This window comes from Coffea arabica, chromosome 5e (genome assembly GCF_036785885.1).
Source record: "Coffea arabica cultivar ET-39 chromosome 5e, Coffea Arabica ET-39 HiFi, whole genome shotgun sequence".
Taxonomy (NCBI): Eukaryota; Viridiplantae; Streptophyta; class Magnoliopsida; order Gentianales; family Rubiaceae; genus Coffea; species Coffea arabica.
The window spans coordinates 43176764-43193994 of record NC_092318.1 but is presented as its reverse complement, the minus strand read 5'-3'; the positions used below and the strand labels follow the sequence as shown (position 1 = coordinate 43193994).

At 35.0% G+C, this 17231-nt stretch overlaps 2 protein-coding genes across 2 annotated transcripts; one reads left to right on the top strand and one right to left on the bottom strand.

Moving 5' to 3' along the window:
* The first annotated feature begins 6813 nt into the window (after window positions 1-6813).
* Window positions 6814-8793, top strand: LOC113687428 (probable protein S-acyltransferase 7). Its single transcript, XM_072049734.1, has 5 exons — window positions 6814-7104; window positions 7285-7446; window positions 7553-7807; window positions 7897-8130; window positions 8422-8793. Exons 1-5 carry the CDS (start codon window positions 6814-6816, stop codon window positions 8596-8598), a joined length of 1119 nt encoding a protein of 372 aa, XP_071905835.1. The 3' UTR covers window positions 8599-8793.
* A 1903-nt stretch (window positions 8794-10696) lies between these two features.
* LOC113688568 (putative late blight resistance protein homolog R1A-3) lies at window positions 10697-14455 on the bottom strand. The gene has a single exon (XM_027206427.2). The coding sequence runs from the start codon at window positions 14453-14455 to the stop codon at window positions 10697-10699; it is 3759 nt and encodes a 1252-aa protein (XP_027062228.1).
* Between the last annotated feature and the right edge of the window lie 2776 nt (window positions 14456-17231).

Sequence of the window (17231 nt, the reverse complement as noted above, 5' to 3'; positions counted from 1 at the left end):
AATCCTTTTTATATATATTATCAGTTTGCAACCTAATAAATTTTTTATTACAGTAATCAGACTATTGTCAAGCAATTATTCTGATTGAAAGAGACCTTGCGCCTGCACTCAATTTTAATTTCATTGGTTAATGTGAAAGTTTCCTTGAAAGCTTGTATCCGGACCAGAATTCAGCTTAGATGCCTTGATCTCAATATTTGTTTAGCATGCGCATTTCCTTTCAGACTCTCCATTTTCTCAAAGGATTCAAAATTTGTATCCAAGATTGTTCACCTATGAATGAGTACTTCCATTGAAAGATGCGAAATTATGAAAGATAAAATTATTTACTCCATTCGTGTACATCTAGTCTAGTATTAAGAGAAGGAAGAAGCTGAGGATTTTGCAATTACTCCTTACAAAGCCTACGCGTTCTATCATCTTTCTGCTTCACTACACCAAATCCCGTTTGGTATAGTACTAAAATCTTGATTAACTCCTATACAAACCTGTGTTTAGTTTAGCTATCTTGAAATTGACGACCGGTTTTACTACCTTTATTTTATTTGAATGCCTTTATTTTATTTGAGTGCCTTTATAGTTTATATCATTGTTGTCCCATTACTAATGAAGAAGACAAATTGTCGCAAGTGGAGGCGCCAGCAGCGGCCGGCCTGAAGCACGACCGTCGGTTATATTCAAAAGTTATAGAGACAAAAGATTATTGACAGATCACGCCACTCAAATTCGCAACGGATCTTCTGTCCCACACCCTGTGCCATTCTCTGTCCCACTTTTTACTATATTGTTATTTCTCCTTCATAAATATCATGTTTTAGCTCTTTTTTGTTTCCTTATGATCCAATAACTATAAATTCAGTAAAAAATAAATACAACAGATTCAAAAAAGTAATATATAATAGAAAATTAAAAATGTAGCAGAAAATTCATAAAAAATCTCATTTTTATACATTTTGATTTTTTGAGTTTGTTAAATTTTGTGTATTACTGAATTTATAGTTATTGGATCATAAGGAAACAAAAAAGAGCTAAAACATGATGTTTATGAAGGAGAAATATCAATATAATAAAAAGTGGGACAGAGAATGGCACAGGGTGTGGGACAGAAGATCCGTTGCGACTAAAATTGGTATCAGAAACAATGACAATATTGTTCTTTTTTTTTTAATAAATTTTCCAGGCAAACTTTACAAGTTGAAGAAATGAAATTCTAAATGTAAACTGACACGGTACGCTATTGACTAATATATTATGGTAAATAAGATTTCATGTTAATACATAGTGAGATATAAAAGTGGCAAAATGGATATATGGTCGATAAATAGTTTTAGTTAAATGGATAGTGGATCAAATTGATCCAATCCAATTAAAACCATTTAATAAATGGATGTCATTTAAATGGATAGTGTAAAACCATGATCCATCCATTTATCCATTTACTTTCCCAAATCCTAAATTTAAGATCCAAATGTTTTTTTCCAAAAAGATATAGATCCCCCAAATTCTATCCTTAAATCACCAAGAAAACTTTGGTAATAACAAATGCTTGTGCTATTACTCCATTTTATTCTTCATAAAAGCAGTTTTAAATTATTTTAGTTCTAAGAAAATGTAACTACCGTGGTCAATTTAACCTTAAATCATTACTTAAAGTATCATCTCGTAAAGTAATGAACAAATACTAACTTGGCTACATTATTATAACTTTTGGGTGAATTGAATATGGCTTTACAATGGAAGGAAGTTTATTTTTCCAATTTTTTGCACTCTGTTCAAGAGGGATGCCTTGAATAAAAATAGAGTTCCAATAAAAGGTCTTATATTATTTGATAAATAAAATATTTTCATCACATGAGCACATAGTACCTAGAAATGTATGAAACTCGTTATTATAATATTGATATACAAGCTACCTTATATTTACTTAGTAAATTAGGTGTTTTTTTTTTTAGGGTTGGGTTGGATGATAAAGGGAGAAGGATTATAAGTAGGAGGTCATAGATTCAAGATCTTCCACTTATTAAAAAAAAAAAAAAAGAAGGTGTCATTTATATATCTGAACCAATGTCGCAGGGACACTCGTTAGAAAAATCTTTTTATAAATAAAAGAATAAAAAATAAAAAATTACTTTCACACTGTATGATACATTCTTGTTTTTCTTTACTTTAGAATGTGCAAGTTTGCTGTCATTACTATATAAGAGTTTAATTAAAAAAAAAGTGTAGAGACTAAAATACAATTTTGAAAAGGATGGAAGAAGTCTAAGAACTAGAAGTGAATAAAATGCAATTAATGCTATTGACAACTTGGCATATAAGGAAGTTATGAAGTAAATAATACGTGGACCCACAAAATTCCATCCCACTTTTTTTATAAATATTTGCAATCACAATGTGTTTTTTCTCTTTTTTAAATTAAGTGGATATATATGGATGATATGGATAATCCATTTAAAGCCACCAACATAATTGGGTTTAGATGGTTGTCTATTTAAAACCATTGAATTTATTTGGATCATCCAAATCCATTTAAGTGGATATAATTTGTTGCTTCCCAAAGGCAAAGTAGGAGAATTCAAGTAAATAAAAAAAAAAAAATTTGGTAGCAAAAAGTTTGGATGGGGTTGGCTTTAATCAACACCACGGGTTAGGACATGTTTCTAAAATCATGGATTGTTTACAGGGATTCTTACAGATTACCCACTAACACAACCGTACAGGTACATATTGTCTACCAACACATTCTTATATTGACAATTGGATTTGAACATACGACCTTTTTGTAAGGAAGTGACCGAAATTTTCTATTCTATACGCTAAAGGTACACAATAAAGATACAAAAATTAGGGGTTAGTATAAAATTCTAGCATTCTCTTTTATCTTCTAAGTTGTAGCATAGATAATTTACAACTTTTACGGGACAAAATAAAATTGGCTTACATTCTTTGTGTTGTATCCTAAAGTGCATGTAACTAAAGAACCAAAACAAAGAATGAGGGATTGATGTCATATTGAAACCATTTAGGCCTTGTTTTATAATTCAATTCAGTATTTAAACTTAATCTTATAAGTTGCTGATACTTTAGCATAGAGAATTTACTACTTTTATGGGACAAAATAAAATTGGCTTATTCTTTGTGTTGTGTCCTAAGTGCATGTAACTGAAGAACCAAAACAAAGAATGAGGGATAGATGTCATATTGAAACCACTTAATCATCATGCTTTCAAACACATTCTAATTCAGATTTTGTACATTTTTAAGGCTTATTTAGCATAAGCCAACATGAAAGACTTTGAAGCAAATGACACTTATTCTAAAGGTGAACTGAGTTGGTAACTAGTAATGTACGTATTTAATGACAGATTGGTCATGGAATTTTGCATGCAAGAAAATCAAGCAACATAATGTGAGTTGACAAGATCACATAAAAGCTATTAATCTAAATTAAATGAGACAATAATAGATATTAACCTTAAAATGAATGGTTCCTTGGTGAGACTACATCAAAGGTTCTACAAGTTCGACGTTTGACTCTTTATTGCTGGAGGCAACCCTGAAAGAAGGACAAAATAAATGGCTTTTTCGTAATAGACATTCCAAAAAAAAACCTTGACGGTATATATGTTTTGAGCAAAGAACAAGTCTGCCTAGTTATTGAGATTAAAACTACCAAAATTTTTGTCCCAAATTGACAAGATAAGAGAGCCCCAAATTAACAAAATTTTATTAACTAGGCAGACTCGTATATTTAATTGATACAAGATTGGGAATGCAAAAAATCTTATATGACCAGAACTGCATATTCAGAGCTAGCCAGTGTCTTCACTTGAGAATAAGTCTTACAATCACGATTTCTTACAATGCAAGAGAGAGAATACAGCTTCTTTTTTTTTTTTAAAGCAGGCCTGCAGACCAACTTTGCATGTATTTCTTTATTTATATGACAGTCAGTCCCGGTCAATTGTAATGGATATAAATAAGACGAGCAATTCATAGTTTTTTTAAGTCTACATTGTGTCTGAGGGGAATCATAGTTCAGAATATCACAGAAATGGTGACAGAAATGTCTAAAGTTCTGTTATTCACTGCCTTGTTTTCCTTACTAATTCCATCATCATACTCAAGTTCGATTCCTGATAGCTTCATGTCATCAAACATCTCAGTTCTGAATGTTCTTTTATCTCCCCAACAACTCTTCTTATTTACCCATCGTCGAATCTTCAATCCAAAATCTTATGTTCTCTGTATGAAGGAAAAAACAAAACCTTTGGCAATAATGACAGGTTGTCGATGCCTGTGCAATAATAAAAATAAACCTAGTTGCCAATTAAAGTAATCAGAACCCGATTCTAAGTACTGGAGTAGGGACTCTAGGTGTGCAATGGGTTACTTGATTCACCCTGTTCCCGAAGAGTTTGCTTAATCCGATATACCAGAATGGGATTACTTATTCACGAGGATTTATTGATTTGTATAAAGGGCAAGTAGGGTCGTCTCTTCAGAGACTAGGGGTATTTGTCTCTTTTGAAATTCAAAGTAACAAGAGGGTGATTTTGTATAAAAGATGCCAATTAAGACAGTTCGAAAAAAAACAAATAGCTAACTAAGAATTAAACGACAATTCACTAAAATCAGAGTAATAAATTCAGCAATGGTTCATCTAATTGATCATCGATGCAACGGCAACTTCAATTATTTACTAATAAATAGGTTATAACTGCAAAACAAGCGATGACAATCAACCTCTCCTTACTGTGTCGGTCATTAAGGTACGCCAGTTAATCACTGCTCTAATTGAGAAATAATCCTAGGTACGCCCGTAAGATTTAATTCCCCAATTGTCTTATGTATTAGAGAAGTCCTATTCTAACCAAATAACACATTACCAGAGTTATTTTAAATTAGCCCGCGTATTCTCCTGACACAAATCCAATCATGTCAGTTGTCACTATTTCAAAGCAATTAAATAATTACGAATTTAATGCCCTAATTGACAATAGGTTACTAAATCAATTCACTATCCCGATCCATGATAATCAATCAATTAAACAACCATAAGCGCTGCAAGCGGAGAATATGCGAATACCAATAAATAAGAGGAAAAGATAAAATTAAATCGATCTCACAATTTTTAGACGAACCAAAGCACCTGTTGTTTCTTGACTAGAAAAAGGGATTTAGTTCATCCTTGATAAGAAAAACCCACACAAAGCTGTAGAGAAAGTAGCGGCCATTGTCCTCCGATTGAGAAAGCTCAATTCGTTTGATTAATCAAAGAAAACGTAAACTACAGAGAGTGATTAAGTCTTCCAATTGCTCCTGACATGCGAGAAGAAAAGCTACTAAGAGACCAAAAGAAAAGTCAAAGTTCTGAAGCTAAAGTAGTCTCCTCTTTTTTCTATCTATTCCTATCTAATTTTCATGGGAAGCAAAGGGAGGCTCCAGGTCTTCTTCCGTCTCTTCTCTCTTCGGCAATTATCAAAAGGGGAAAAGTTCCCCTACTCCCAAAAATGCCCCTGGAATAAGGGTTGCTACTTGAACTCCTTTCCTAGTGACTGTCAAATTGGCACTTGTTATCGTATTTTCATTCTACTCTTTGTAATAAATGTAAATTTCTAAAAGTGAGTAGAATTTGACAATTAATCCACATCGGGTCAGGTAATAGGGAAATTAATTATAAAATAAATGATAAAATTGTAATCTATCAAATAATCACTCCTCTAGAATACTATATATCACGTTGAAGCAACAGTCATATGTTGCAAACGAGATGGAGTACAAATGAGGATTCGAAGTGGCGGCCATGATTTCGAGGGCACATCCTATAAGTCTGAAGTTCCATTCATCATGCTTGATATGAGAAATCTCAAGTCAATTAGCGTTGATATTGAAGGAAATAGTGCTTGGGTTGAGTCTGGTGCAACAATCGGCGAATTGCAGTATTCCATTGTTGAGAAAAGTTTTGCTCATGCCTTTCCTACTGGGAACTATCTAGGCGTTGGTGACTTGGTGTTGGTGGACACTTCAGTGGTGTTGGTGGACACTCGTGCCTTTCCTAAAACACACACACTTTACAAATACTCATTTGGAAATTTTTACTAAAACTTGTTGCTCCTCAAAATCTATTTTACAAATTAGAAATATATTAACAAAATGAAATATTACAACAATTAATTCTCAAAACAAAGATCACTTTGAATGACATTGTATAATCATAACTTCTTAACTAACAAGATTCATAATAAAACTAAGGATGGGTAGATTACTAATTACATTTTTATTTGTCACAACTCTCGCAATTATTAGCATTCTATAAAAACATTATTTTGTGATGTCATACGACATGTCTTGTATTAAAAACTATTGGTGTGTCTATTCCTTAAAAAATTATTTGCTTACATCATAAACACATTTTTTAACATATATTTTTATCTTTTCAATTATCTTTTTATATCACATACATCATATCACAAAAATTACTATAATAATTATTTCAAATATTCACGTCCAAACACACCCTTATTATAGTGATCTACTGGTTCAATCTAGCATCCATTGGGAATCCGCTGACCCATCCATTTCAGTGGGTTCCTCCCCGAGCCCAATTTGACAGGCTTGTTTTGCTTTATATTGCATCCGGGTAGTGCGTGCACGCTTTAACCCGATGGCTTGGACCTAATGGACACAAAAATAGTAACCGCTTTCTGAAATATCTTTTCCAGTCACAAGTTTCAACCGGGTTGGTTATCATCTGCCAATTGAAGTTCTTAATTTGAGTCTAGATAGTAGAAGCAAGAGAGAATGGAGTGGATGGCGAGTGAAGAGAAAGACGGCAGCGTAAATTCTTCAGTCGCTCAAGCTATCGATAATTCTGCCTCATTAGAAATTGATCAACCTACAGAAAGTACTATGTCATCAGGAAAGAAGGTAGATAAGAATTCTGAAGTTAGTCTTCAAGCAAAAAGCAAGCAATTGCTTTCTTCTCTTTGGGAGAAAATAATTGGATTCAAAAGGGTGGTTCAAGAAAAATCTTTTCGATTTTGTCGAGGTGGCCACGAAATTGAACAAGCAAGAGTTTACCATTTTTGGCCTGGAAACAATGTAATCCTCCATTTGCTCTTGCTTTACGTTCCAAAGCTATTTCTTATCATTGTACTATGCTGAATCCTGATAAAGCTTTTAGTTTATTGGTTTAAATCAAAGAAGAAATGGAGGATTTGATGCTTACGCAAAAAAAAAAAGGAGGAGGATTTGATGTTGGACGTCTCATTCTGAATATAGGTATTCTTTTTCAAGGGGAGACTGATTTGTGGTCCGGATCCAAAAGGGCTGATTTTAACTGCCATTGCTATTAGTCTATCAAGTTGGACATTTGCGGTTCATGTTGCAAGTGATATAAGGAATCCGGCCATCATCGTAACATCTTCAATTTTGACAACAATTGTTAGTTCTAAACTAAATTTCACACACACAAACACACACACTTGTATGAGAAAGTTGTGAACGTAACCGAATGCCCTTATGTAACTATATATTGCCCTCAATGCAGGTTCTTGTGAGCTTGGTATTTGTCAGTACCATTGATCCTGGTATAATTCCTAGAAATGATCTAGGAACAATTGATGCTGGTAAACGCAGAAGGAGATCAAGGGTAGTTGTCATAAATGGGATAGAGGTGAAGTTGAAGTATTGTAACATTTGTAACATTTATCGTCCACCAAGAACCTGTCATTGTGCAACTTGTAACAATTGCATCCAACAATTCGATCACCATTGCACCTGGATCGGGCATTGTGTGGGACTGGTATGTATGATCACAAGCCTGCAAGTCCTTCTGGCATTAAAATTAGTTTACTAACTATAACTTTCTAATTTTTTTCTTTCAAAATGCAGAGGAATTATCGGCTTCATGTAACATTTCTATTGACAGGACTGCTCTTGTTTGCCTTCATGTTTATCTTTTCATGCAAATCACTACATCACAAATTGCCCGGAGACGGCAACGGGGTGATTGGATTGCTAAGAAATGACCCGGAGACTGTGGCATTGACATTATTCAGTTTTGTAGCCATGTGTTTTCTTGCTGGCTTTTCTTGTTATCATGTTTATCTAATTGCTATAAACCAGGTTTGCCCTCTATACTTTCATTTATGCCAACAGTACTAGTATCATCACGGTTGATCTCAAAGTTGAATTCATGCATATTTTTCTTGCATGATTGTATTTCATGTATGTCAAATATATTAATTAACGGGAAATTCTTTTGAGAACAGTACTGAATTTTTGGTACAACAATTATTTAAAGTGCACAGCTTTGAGGAAATTTCTGCTTTTGCATATAAACATAGAAGGGGAAGGCCAGTCTAAATAGCTGCTTAAACAAATTATGATGCAATTTCTATATTATGCCTTGTGCAGACATCTTATGAGCATTTTCACCAAAAGTATGTGAGCTCTGGAAACCCCTATGACAAAGGAATCCTAAACAACATTAAGGAGGCTCTACTTGCTTCACAACCACCCTCTAGAGTCAACTTTCGAGCAGATGTGGAGCCTGGATGGTTTGGTGGATTAAGTGATATTAGCATCAAATGATTTCATTGCATATTTAGTGCGTTTGCTAGATGATTTCTTTGTTTCCTTCAATTTACTAGTCCCATTAAGAATTACATTGTACCATGTTTTGGTAGCTGAATTTCTAGTCTCAGATTGATTACAAGATGGACAGGGATAGCATAGATTATGAACCTTTTTAATTAGTGACTACATAATCATACTTCCTCATTGTTTCAAACATTTTGCTGCATTTGGGGTTACCTAAACTTTGCTTATGTAAGTTTTCCAAGTTTGGTTACTTTAATTTTGTTATCAGCATACCACAATTAAGAGGAAATGCATCACTATATATTATGTTAAATTAAGATGAAAATGTTTTTGAATCTTCAACCCAGGTATTTGTGTATATTTTTTAAATTATAAATTGGTAGTTTGCCTCTAACATACTCAGCATTGATAGCACAAAGGCATTTTGAATTGGATTTTTGAATTCTGTCGAGTTCGAATCATTTTACAAATATTGAAGTAGTTCTTTGCCATCCAATTTCTTTGAAACTACCAGAATAAATTTATTATTTGCACAATTTTTTGTTTATTGTTTGTTAGCTCACTTGCAAAGCTGTTTTCAATGCAATAGTGTCGTGAAAAAACTTTAGGGCTTTGTATGGATTGACGAATTTAATAAAGGATTTGAAATTCACCCAAATCACTTTAGTTATTTGGATTGATTAAGAAGCATTTGACTTTGTGATTCACCAATTATTAATATATATATTAAATATTAGAATAATTGGTGATTTATAAATTCAAATACCTACTAAATAATCTAAACAATTATAGGAATTTGAGAGAATTTCAAATTATTGATCAAATTTTTGAATCCAAACGCAGCATGAGAGAGAATGTACTGTTTTTTATGTTTTTGGATACTATAAAATCACTTTTAGCTACTCCCTTAGGTAATGTGTTTCACTTGTAGAACCACAATAAAAGTATACAGGGGTGAGGTAGAGATAATGAGTAGATTTTTTGAAAACTAAAATACATAGTTGCGGCTCCAAAATATTCAAATTTAAAGGGCTTTTTGAAAATTTTTAGAAATTTAAGGATGAACAGGAGAATTATCTAAATCTTTGAATGGGAGTATCTGGACTTGGAGGAGCCCTTCCAGGTCCATCTTTGGTGCTATCATTTCCCGTGAAACTATATAAGTTGGGGGTGGCCCTAAAAATGATGCTAAAATCTCTTCAAAAATGTTCCACTTATACCTTGTTCTCTACATTTTCCCTGAATGTTACCTATTTTGGGAGGCCTTTTGTATTTTGAAAATTATACAGTGATTTTTAAGATATCAATTTTAGAACAATTTAAAATGTTTAATAAATAACTTTACAAAAAGTTTCATAATCTTTCTAAAGCAATAAATAGAGCTTTTAGGATTATGACGATGCTCAAGTGAAGTCAGGTTCAATGTTCGAATCTAGAGTCTAGTAGTTGGCAACAAGAAGAATGTAGGGATGGATGGAAGGGTTTAAAAAAAAAATACTTTGGGTTTCTTTCTTCATCTTGTACAACAATGAATTTTGGTATGTGCTTGTATCAAAAGTTATTTTTTTTAACTACCGGAAATCCCCCAAAAGTATATTGTTGCAATTCAAAGTTCAAACCAATAAAGACAAATAAGTTCTTGGAAAATTTGCAAACTCAGATCAGGTATTTGGGGTACAAGATTCACAGGAACAACAAGAAACTTGCAAAGAAAACAAGAACAACTTGATCTTGATTGATGCTCAACAGATACAACATAACCAGTATGTGTACAGAAGTAAAGGGTTAAAAAAGAAAAGTAGACTGAAATGGCTTCCCAACCAAACCAAACACACTTGAAAAGATCAGTCATCCATCATGAAATAAGGATCTTCAGATCAGGTATCTCCCCTGCTTAATTGCTCTTCCTGAATTTTCTCCAATGAACTGGTACAGTTGGGACATTTAGACACCTCAATTATCTCAAGAGTTGATATATTTTCCAAACAAGAAGGGATCTCCTCCAAAATCTTGCAGCCTTCAGTCCTCCAAAAAGAAAAACTATTAAGTAAAGGACTTAAAAAACTTACTTGAGAAGATCAATCGTCCATTATGAGGTAAGGATCTTCAGATCGGTATATCCATTGCTTCTTTGCTCATCCTCAATTTCCTCCAATGAACGGGCACAGTTGGGACATTTTGACACCTCAATTATTTCAAGAGTTGAACTATTTCCCAAACAAGAAGGGATCTCCTGCAATGCATCACAGCTTTCCAACACTAACTTCTGGAGACGAGGAAAATAGTCCTGGTCCTCGTACTCATACTCGGAGGAGGCTGTCCACTTCACAATGTTCAAGGAAGCTAATTTCAAGAAACGAACTTTAGGGAACTTCTCTGCTTCCATTTCCCATATTTCCCCCTCAAAGGCTTCCTCGAGTAATTTGAGCACCTCAAGATTTGGCAGATTTCCAATTGCTGCCATTTTTCTCCACGGCATGCCAAAATAAAACAGGGTCAACTTTTTAATACTCAAAGGAAATTGGAAATCTATATGAAATTGCTGATAACCGTATAGGACGCGACTCAGACTGAGTGATTCCAACTGACTTAGACTATCCATTGCTACATGATATTCAACATCTGGCTCGAGATTGACAGAGCATCTCAGCTTGCGGATATTTGGAAACTTTCTCAACAGGTTGCTGATGTTTTCCCCAGGATCGAGAGACAAACAGGACAAGAAATCTAAGTCACGCAACTGTGACGAGTTGTCAAGATTGTCGCTAGGGAAGAAGAAACAATGATACTTATCGAACTCATCAATTAGTTCTAAATGCCTTAGTTTCTTCAGGTTCCATATGGTATCTGGTAGTGAAACTGAACAATGACTTGAAGAATTTCGCCAAATCAAAGTTTCCAAGTTCGTGAGATAACTTATTGATGCTGGGACGGGAATGCCATTACCTAGAATTGCCAAGTACCGCAGGTGAACAAGCCGTTCTAGTTCTCTAGGAAAAGTGCCTCCTAGATAAATTTGGCTCAAATCTAACACTTTGACCAGTTTAATGATGTGAAAAATGAATCGAAGGTCAAAACTACTCTTGTCATCATGACTGAATAATAATAGACTGCGTATGGCAGGAGAAAATAACCTCAAGCTGTCAAAGTGCTCAACCTTAGAATCGATGCATAAGCGGCGTAGGTAGCATGGCACAGTGAGAGCAGACAAGTCATCATACCTACGTACCCGCTGCAAAAGCTTTTCTTCTTTGGCTTTTGTCACACAAAACTCATATAACAAATCATGAATGCGACAGCGACAAGCTTTGACCCCATCAATGGATCTCGGTTTGGAAACTATGACTAAGCTTCTGCTAATAAGTTCCATCAGGTAATCATTTGCCACATCCTCTGATCTCTTGAGCTGAGTTTTTTGAACAAAACCTTCAGCGACCCATAGAGAAATCAACCTCTTGGTATTGTGTTCATGGTCTTCTGGAAAGGCTCCAAAATAAAGAAAACATGCCTTCAAAGTATCAGGAAAATGTTTGTAACTCAGCTCTAATGTAGCGGTACATTGTTCCGTACTAGAAACATTCCTTGAACTTAAACCTTCCACAGCTTCTTTCCAACCATATCGGTCCATCCTTGAGAGAATTCCGGCAAGAATGACAACCGTAAGAGGTAGTCCTTGACACATTTCCACTACTTGCTGTCGAATTTCACATAGTTCTGGAGAAGCCAAATCTTGTCCAGGATATAACTTCCCTTTTAGCAAATCCCAGGTCTCATTAGGAGTGAGTTGACGAAGAGAGTATGGTTCATGGTCGAGTTTGTCTTGCGGAGAAACACCACGGAGCCGACTTGTCAAGATAACTCTACTTCCATTTCCATCATCAGGGAATGAGGCTTCCAATCCGTTCCATGCATCAATGTCCCATACATCGTCCAAAACAATGAGATATCTGTTTTTCAGCAAACGTCTTTTGACTTGAAGAGCCAGATCTTCTTCACCCATCTTAAAAACTTCCTCAGGAAGCTTGGACTCAATACAAGTCAAAATTTGAAGCAACAGATTTCTCTTTTGATATATTTGAGAAACAGTACACCAAGCACGCTCATAAAAATGGGACTTCACTGAAGAATTATTGTACACTTTTCTAGCCAAAGTTGTCTTACCGCATCCCGGCATGCCCACAATGGAAACAATTTTCACTTGGTGTGATCCATTTCTGAGTTGATTGATTATCGATGCCGTCTCATCCTCGAATCCCACCACCACATCATTGACTATTGGCTTACTTCCTTCTTGTGGCATGTGATTGAATCTCTTCGTTACTTCCTTAACTTTTCCACCAAGTCTTTCACTATCACAAATCTTCAAGGCCGCAGCTTTAATGATGTTCATTTCTTCTAAAATGGAATGAATGGACATTGAAGAAGAATCTAAGATATTTCCAGTTATTAAGGAGTCAATAAGAAACTCTATCCTATATGCCACCCCAACAATACGATCCCAAATTGCCTGGATCTCCTCATCTTCATTGTGCAGCTCCACAATTTTCCACAGCAAAGAGCGTAAACAAACAAGTTCTTCCTGGACTTCTTGAATTGGATGATCGATCAAAGCAATCGAACCAGCCTCAGAACTTGTCACATCCATCATCTTTTCTAGAAGGGAATCAACAAATCCCAGTCCATTGGTCTTAGGAAAATTGAATGATGATGGTTCTGGACGCTCCTCTGTGATTACTGCATCGATGAGCTTAATTATTTCCAATAACTCAGAACACACAAGATCCATATCCTTGGCTTGTATAGCGTCTTTGATTGCATTCAGAGAGAGTGGGGAAATAAAATCTCTTCCATAACAGTCCACGACTCGAGTAGGATCTCTTACTTTCTCATCGAACTCCTTTGGCTTCTCCTTCAAAATGATTCTCAAGGAATTTAGTCCCTCGTAAAACATTTGCAGTTGACGCAAAATCACAGGACAAGTACCATGCTTTAGTTTCTCCCAAAGATTACACAGGAGAGAATGGTAGAAGTCTCTCAATATGCGCTCATCTGTATCTCCGTATGATTGTCTTGATAATTTTGAAGCAATCAGGGCCTGGATACAAGTCTCAAGGACTTGCGGTTCAACAGGAATAATCTTCTGCGGCAGTTCCGAAATGCTTTCCTTGATATCCTTGGGCGATCCGAAACCCTTCTTAAACTGGAACTTATAAGAGAGGCGTGCTGCATTGATAGCCACAGCTTCAATGTGAACCAACAAAGGTCCCAATTCTATGTTTTCAGCGCCGTGCAGTGTGACAAAACGGATGAAGTTTTTCATGAACGACAGCTTCTCTTCAAGGGCTTCAATTAGATGCTCTTCATGTGCCGGCAACCATGACCAATAATTCACTAGATTCCTCAAAAGAGAATCCATGAATTCCATAAGGTCATCTTGTCGAACGACCGAATTACTGGACTGTCGTGACGAGGAACCCAAGAAAAAGACATACCATTCGCAAATTTCTTGTTCGAAGGATTTAATGTCTTTTTCTAAATCATCGACCGCATCCCAGGGCTGATCAGAAGATTGGATCTCCTTTGCCCACTTGGGAATGGCATCTCCAATCCGAACTGCCAGAGCTTCTAGGCTTGCATTATGATTATCTGCCTGGTTCTTTTTGTTGTCAAATGGTAATTGCACATGATCGTTGCTGTATTTTCTCGCACACAGAAGAAATGTTCTCAGATGTCTTAGCATGCGTTTCAGGTACTTCTGCTGCCCATCTGGAAATTCTGGACAATCGTTCTCCAGCGCTTGCAGATCATCCAATATGGAAGAAATACAAGTGACACTAGTGGAGGCCATCTAATAAAAGGAAGATTAACAAGGGAACCAGAAGGTATCGATCTCAATTTTAGAGATGAAGCAGTTCTCAAATATGAAAGGAGATAAGAAAGATCTGCAAAACCTCAAAAACAAGTGCTCTCTTCTACAAGAGTTTTAGTGGCGTAATGCACCACAGCTGGCAGCATGTTCGTTTAGTACCCCTGTGGCAGGTCAGCACATACGTGATAATATATTATTTGGAATGATTAACTAGTACTTAATAATTATATTAAACTAACATTTGAATAATATTTATGATGACCAGATTATTTGAATAATATTAAAATAACACTTGAAATATTATTTGAAATAATTATTGTGGTAATTCTGATGATATAATATATGTAAGATAAAAAATATTTGTTAAAAAGATAAAAAGTTAATTGAGAATTGTAATTGTGATAAAAGCAAAATAATATTTGTGAAAAAATTTGCTATCAAGCACAATAGAAGTTTTAATGCTGTGTATAAACTATTACAATTCAATTTCTAGTATGATGTTCTCTAACAAATAGAAGTTTTAATGCCTTGAACTCTATTGATTGCCATGTTTATTGCATATTTGCCTTGCCATCAAACACCGGCTTTTCACATTGAAATCGGTAAGCACCACAATCTCACCAATTTCACTCCTATGCTTTTAGATTAACTAGAAGGAAGTAGGGTACCCCTGTTTAAGATTAGATTAGATTACCTTGGAATTAATTATTAGTATTTATTCTGATAATTTTGGTGGTTGTTAATTGTAATTCTGTTGAATGGAAATCCATATGTAGTGATAAATATTATTATTATGGGTTACTTGTAATTATAGTTTGAAAAATACCCAATTCAGCATTCCTGCGGCTGTCTAACCAATCAAAAAGGGCTCCCTTTTGAGTACTTTCATGACTTTTCTTTGCAACTATTTTGGTAGTGCCCGACAACTTTAGGACCATTACTTCTTCATCCAGTGCCAGTCTCATCTTCTTTATTTTTTTCGAAGCAAATTTGTGTGGGTTATCACCTCCATGCAACAACAGAGCCTTGGACAGCATCAGCGACCTGCCCAATGAAAAAGGTACAAATGTGACTGTTAAAAAATACACATAAAGCAAGAAGTCTTTAACGTGATTTTTTTTGTAATGGTATTTTTGGGTGCCTGTTTCACAACAAAGAATAGTTAGTTACTGGTTCGATCTAGGCGGTGTTCTCTCTACTCAGGAAACTGCTTACTTGATATAAACAAACATTGAAAGAACTCTTTGCATTTTGCCTGGAGAACTGGGATTACGTGCTTTCATATGTTGGCAAGTGTAAAAACCATATTTGTATTGCCCGGAACATTTCCCTGAAAAATAATAATATTTGTTGCACTCATGAGATTAGATTTGGGTCTCCGGTTTATTCTTGAATAAGATCATACAAGCTGCAATGTATGATATTTATACCAAGGTAGACTATATATAGTCAAGGCAATTCCGGCCCAAAAGCTAGCTAAACCTCGTCTTCTCAGGGCGTATGATGGGCCTTCCGTAACTCGCCGACCTTGGCATCCTTGTCTCTAATCTTTGGTCAACATCAGTGACTTGCCCAATGAAAGAGACCACATCCTATTCCTAATTGTAATGTGACTTGCCCAATGAAAATAATATGTTTGTGGTTCGATTTAGATCACCTTTATGTATATTTTTTAACAGTCACATCTGAAACTAAAAATTGCTAGTAGAGTTTCTTATTTATCATTCAACAACATAATTCTCACATCAACGGTCATCTTTCCAGCTCGCTAAAGAAACAAATTAATATAGTAGCCTTCCTCCGACGACTAGGCCTTATTTTGGCAAAAACATCTATGTTGCTCTTACAACTCATGCCATGCTTTAAGAATCACTCGTACTATTTACATCTCAATTAACCGAAGCAAAAGCAAGATATTGTCGGCAGCAAATTTTTATGATCTTTCAATTATATCCTTTTCCTTCGCATCCATGGGTTACATCTTGATGTCACTACATCCTCCATTTTTGAAAAGTTTTAGCATCAATCTTAACTCTTGGGTGCCATTTTCGAATAACTCCACTAATGTCATTCATTGCATTAATACTAGTATACGGTACGTGAGTTGCATGTTGAAGTATTTATTCCGGTGATACTCGTGCCAAAAATATTTTTAAAGTGTGATATTCAAAACAATCAATTAATGAATGGAATCTATTGAGTATCACTTGAGTTTCTTAGTCTATTTAATTGAGTATCAACTATTATCTGATAATCTAATACTAATCTTTTGATTGGGAATTGAAAAAAAAAAACACCTTCAAAATCTAAGCTAACTTAATATGTGTAATAGTTTTTATATGTCCTAATACCATATTAGTTTGAAAACGAACTTTATTTTTTAATTATTTTACATGACTTCGAATGGCTAACTTTTGTAAACTTTAATCCTAATTACATAATGGCATTTGTATCTCTATGTCCACATTAAAGCGTACACATAAACTATGTTGATACATTTTCTTATGTTCAAAGATATTAGGTAGACACTAACAAATTCAAATATTAGAGTAGAGGTGCTTTATTTTGTTCCACTGTTGATCAATATCTAAGTTCGTCCAAAAATACTCCTGCTGTGCGCACGTAGATCGCTGGTTAACATCATGATTAGGTGACATCTATATCTGCAGGACAACTAATGACTATGACATCTTCCCAAGTGCAAGTGCAGCAGCAGCCGGCCTGAAGCAGAATTGTAGATTATTTCCAAAAGTAA